A 3,463-nucleotide genomic window follows, 5' to 3' on the forward strand; every position below is an offset into this window, starting at 1 on the left:
GAACCTCAGAATCTCCGGACCAGCGACAGAAGAACTAGTTTCAGTGAGAGGACGCTGGTCGGCGGAGAAGCGGCAGGAAGAGAAGAACCGGGACCGGAGCTGCTACCAACTCGGTTCTGGTCGTTATCTGCTCGGTTCGGGTCCACGTCGGTTCGTTCTGCAGCTTTTAAACCGGATTTTTTTTTTTTTTTTTTTAAATCTTTTTTTAAAAAAGATTTTCCGGTTTTTCTTCTCGCGCGCGCGCCTGCCTGCTGGGGGAGGAGGGAGGGGCTGCCCGCTCTGACGTCACGCCCTCCGGTTCGTCGGTTCTGTGGGTGCTGGGTCCGGACCGAGCTCTAGGGACCATGTCGCACCGGCTGCTCCATCCCGGCTTCCTGCCTCCGGCGCCGCACGGAGTCCTCAAGTCTCTGCTGGAGAACCCGGTGAAGCTGCCGCCGCACCATGACGGTGAGTCCGACCGGAACCGGCCCGCTGGAGCCGCGGCTCCGACAGGTGTCAGGCTGCAGGTCGGAGTTCAGGATTCCTGAGAGAAGAGCAGGAAAATACTGACAAGATGAATAACTCTGGTTAGAACCAGCCAGTGAGACGGTTCTGTTTCTGCCTGAAACCCAAAAGATTTCCAACTTCAGGCAGAAAAAACTTCAATCTTTGTTCAGTGTTCAGAGAAATAATCCTGCAAGTGATGTAAATCTGTCCAATCATTTCTAAAAATATGAATCATTCTGTCTGAAAAATGTGAGAAGTCTTTAAGGCGACACTGGTTCTGTCCAAAATCCAACTTAATGCAGAAAATGGTTCCGTTTCTGAAGCAGGAGTCTGAGAACCGTCTTCATTTCACACTGATCAGTGTTCAGTCACAAAATACAGAATGTTTAGAGAAATAATCCTGCAAGTGATGTAAGTCTGTCCAATTCTAGAAATATCAATAATTCTGTCTGAAAGATGAAAAGTCTGCTCGGTTCTGTCCAAACATTTTCAGAGGAAAGCAGGAATCAGAGGATCTTCGTCTGGAAGCTGCCGTGTGACGATTTAAAGGCAGAAAGATTCATCTGCACATACGTGTCTCGCTTTCATGTCAGAAATAATCAGCAAACCGATGACAAGTGTCTGAAGTGTCTGAGGTGTCGGTTCAGCAGCTCGGTAGAGAAACTACCAATAATTCTGATTAAAAAGTCTCCAAGGCGACACTGAGTCTGCCTGAAATCAAATGTTTTCCAATTTACTGTCAGAAAAGTCAGAGAAAGCAGAAAATAGTCCCGTTTTGAATCACGTTTTGGTTTCAGACTAATCAGGGTTATTTCTTATCGCGCACAAAATGACAAATCTGGAAAATAATTCCCCAAAACATGAGACAGAAGGATTTTTTAGTCCAAAATCCTATTTTTCCAACATAATTCAGCACAAAAGTGAAACTAAAGCAGTGACAACAGAACGCTGATCGATCTGCTCGTTCAATAGTTCAGACTAGAGGACGAGCAGAAGAACGTCAGAGTTCTCTTTCACCCAAAATCTGAATATTTTCAAACATATTGTCAAAAAACGGGACAGAAAAGCAGAAAAGGTGAAAAGTTTTAAGACAGAAATCAGAGAATCTTTGCTTTAAATTAATAACTGATGAATGAAACTGGTGCAGATTCGTTATTTTATTTATTTATTTATTTTTTAACCAAAATAGTTTTTTTTACAGCATTTAAAGGTAAAATCAGGAAACACGACGAAGAACAACCAGAAAAATGTAAAAATTCTCTTTTAGTTCAACATCTGCATATTTTCAAAGCTGCTGTCAGAAAGATGAAAGAAAAAATCAAATAGTCTCATTAAAAAAACGATTCAGTCAAAAGAACGTTTAGAAAAATAAAAAATCAATAAAATAAAATAAAATCAGGTTCATTCTTTTAGAATCCAGATGTGTTAAAGACAGTGGGAACTGGGTTTGGTTGATCTGCAGAACGATGGATTCTTCTGTCAGCAGGACGATTTTAGTTTTAAATCTCCTCCGACAGAAACTGGCCTTAAAATCCAGTTTAACTCACGTTTTATTCTTCAGCTCTTAAACACGTGACCGGGTGTGAATATAAAGTTCATCAGGTTTTTAAAAAGTGGAGTAAAATCTACGGATTCACCTTTAAATCGTCTTTAAATCCGCCTGAAGCTGCTCTGATGGTGTTCAAAGTGTAAACTTCTACCTCAGACTCAGTCATCCACATGTGCAGTAGTTGAACTTTAAACCGTGTTTCCTGAAATCGTGGATGTTTGAGCACCTTGAGCTCTGAGCAGGTGAGCCTCCTGATGAACCATAAAGACTCCACCGTAGACGAAAGCTCATCGATCCGCGTGAGGACGCTGCATCTGGTCGTGTCAGAGGTCGCTTCTGGAGCTGATAAAGGTTCAGAGGTCCTCCAGGAAGGTGAAGCTCAGGCTGCAGCTGGAGGAGAACCAGGTTCAGAGGTTCCTCTGTAGGAACGTTTAAAAGTCTGAATCATCGGCCCGAAGCTGCAGAATCCAAACACGTGATGCTGAAGGAAGGAAGGTGCAGCTTCATCCTGAGACGTCCAGTCTGCAGCTTCATCGGCCCAAATGAGTCCTGAATCAACGTAGAGAGCTAAAAGATCATCAGCACACGAGATGATAAAAACCTGATTAAATCCAGTCAAGGTTTGTTCAAAATGACCAAAAAAACCCACAAATTGTCTAAAGTGCCTCAGAAATGGTTCTGATGTCCTCAGGAACGTGAAACGTCTCCAAAATGATTCACAAGTTCTACAGTTTTAATCAAAAGTGATTCAAAAGAACCCAAAACTGTAAAAAAAAAAAAAAAAAGAAAAAAGGTCAAACCTGTCCAAAAAGAAGTTTTAAAAATTCCCCAAATCCCTCAAATGTTGTTAAAATTCTACCAGATGAGCCCAAAAAACCTGTTAAATAACCCGTAAACTGTACGAATGGTTCTGAGTGACGCTAACGGTCCTCAAAGAATGGACAAAAAAAAATCCTCAAAAATGATGCAAAAGGAAATTAAATAACCTGAAACTGATCCAGAACCAACAAGAACAACCACTTGGTCCTCCCTCAGGTCGGACCGGCCCAAAGCTGTGAGCACACGGGGGGGGGGCGGGGTTCACGGGTCGGACCGGTCCAAAGCTGTGAGCACACGGGGGTGTTCACGGGTCGGACCGGTCCAAAGCTGTGAGCACACGGGGGTGTTCCTGCTGCTGACAGAAGTCATGGATTCATCCTGTAACTTCTGTCAGTGGAGTCTGGATTCATTTTCATCTTACAGAGTCTCAAACGTCATCATTTTGCACGTTTGCTTCGTTTAAATCCAGCTCAGGAAGTCATTAACAGCTTCTACAATCAGTCTGCAAAGGACAACAAATACAAAATAAAACAAGACAGGAAGCAACACAAACCTGTACAGTCTGTTAAAAAAAACAAAATATGACAAAACCTGTCTGATCAATTCCTT

General features: G+C 42.8%; 1 protein-coding gene across 2 annotated transcripts in view; it reads left to right on the forward strand.

Moving 5' to 3' along the window:
- The first annotated feature begins 277 nt into the window (after window positions 1–277).
- The window catches only part of hlfb (HLF transcription factor, PAR bZIP family member b), a 14,464-nt gene continuing 11,278 nt past the window's right edge, over window positions 278–3,463 (forward strand). For both annotated transcript variants that reach the window (XM_008292373.1, XM_008292374.1), the window contains exon 1: window positions 278–447. In XM_008292373.1, coding sequence (XP_008290595.1) covers window positions 345–447 — 103 coding nt within the window. In that variant the 5' untranslated portion in view covers window positions 278–344. The remainder of the gene's footprint in view (window positions 448–3,463) is intronic.

This window comes from Stegastes partitus, unplaced genomic scaffold (genome assembly GCF_000690725.1).
Source record: "Stegastes partitus isolate 25-593 unplaced genomic scaffold, Stegastes_partitus-1.0.2 Scaffold805, whole genome shotgun sequence".
In the NCBI taxonomy this organism is placed as follows: Eukaryota; Metazoa; Chordata; class Actinopteri; family Pomacentridae; genus Stegastes; species Stegastes partitus.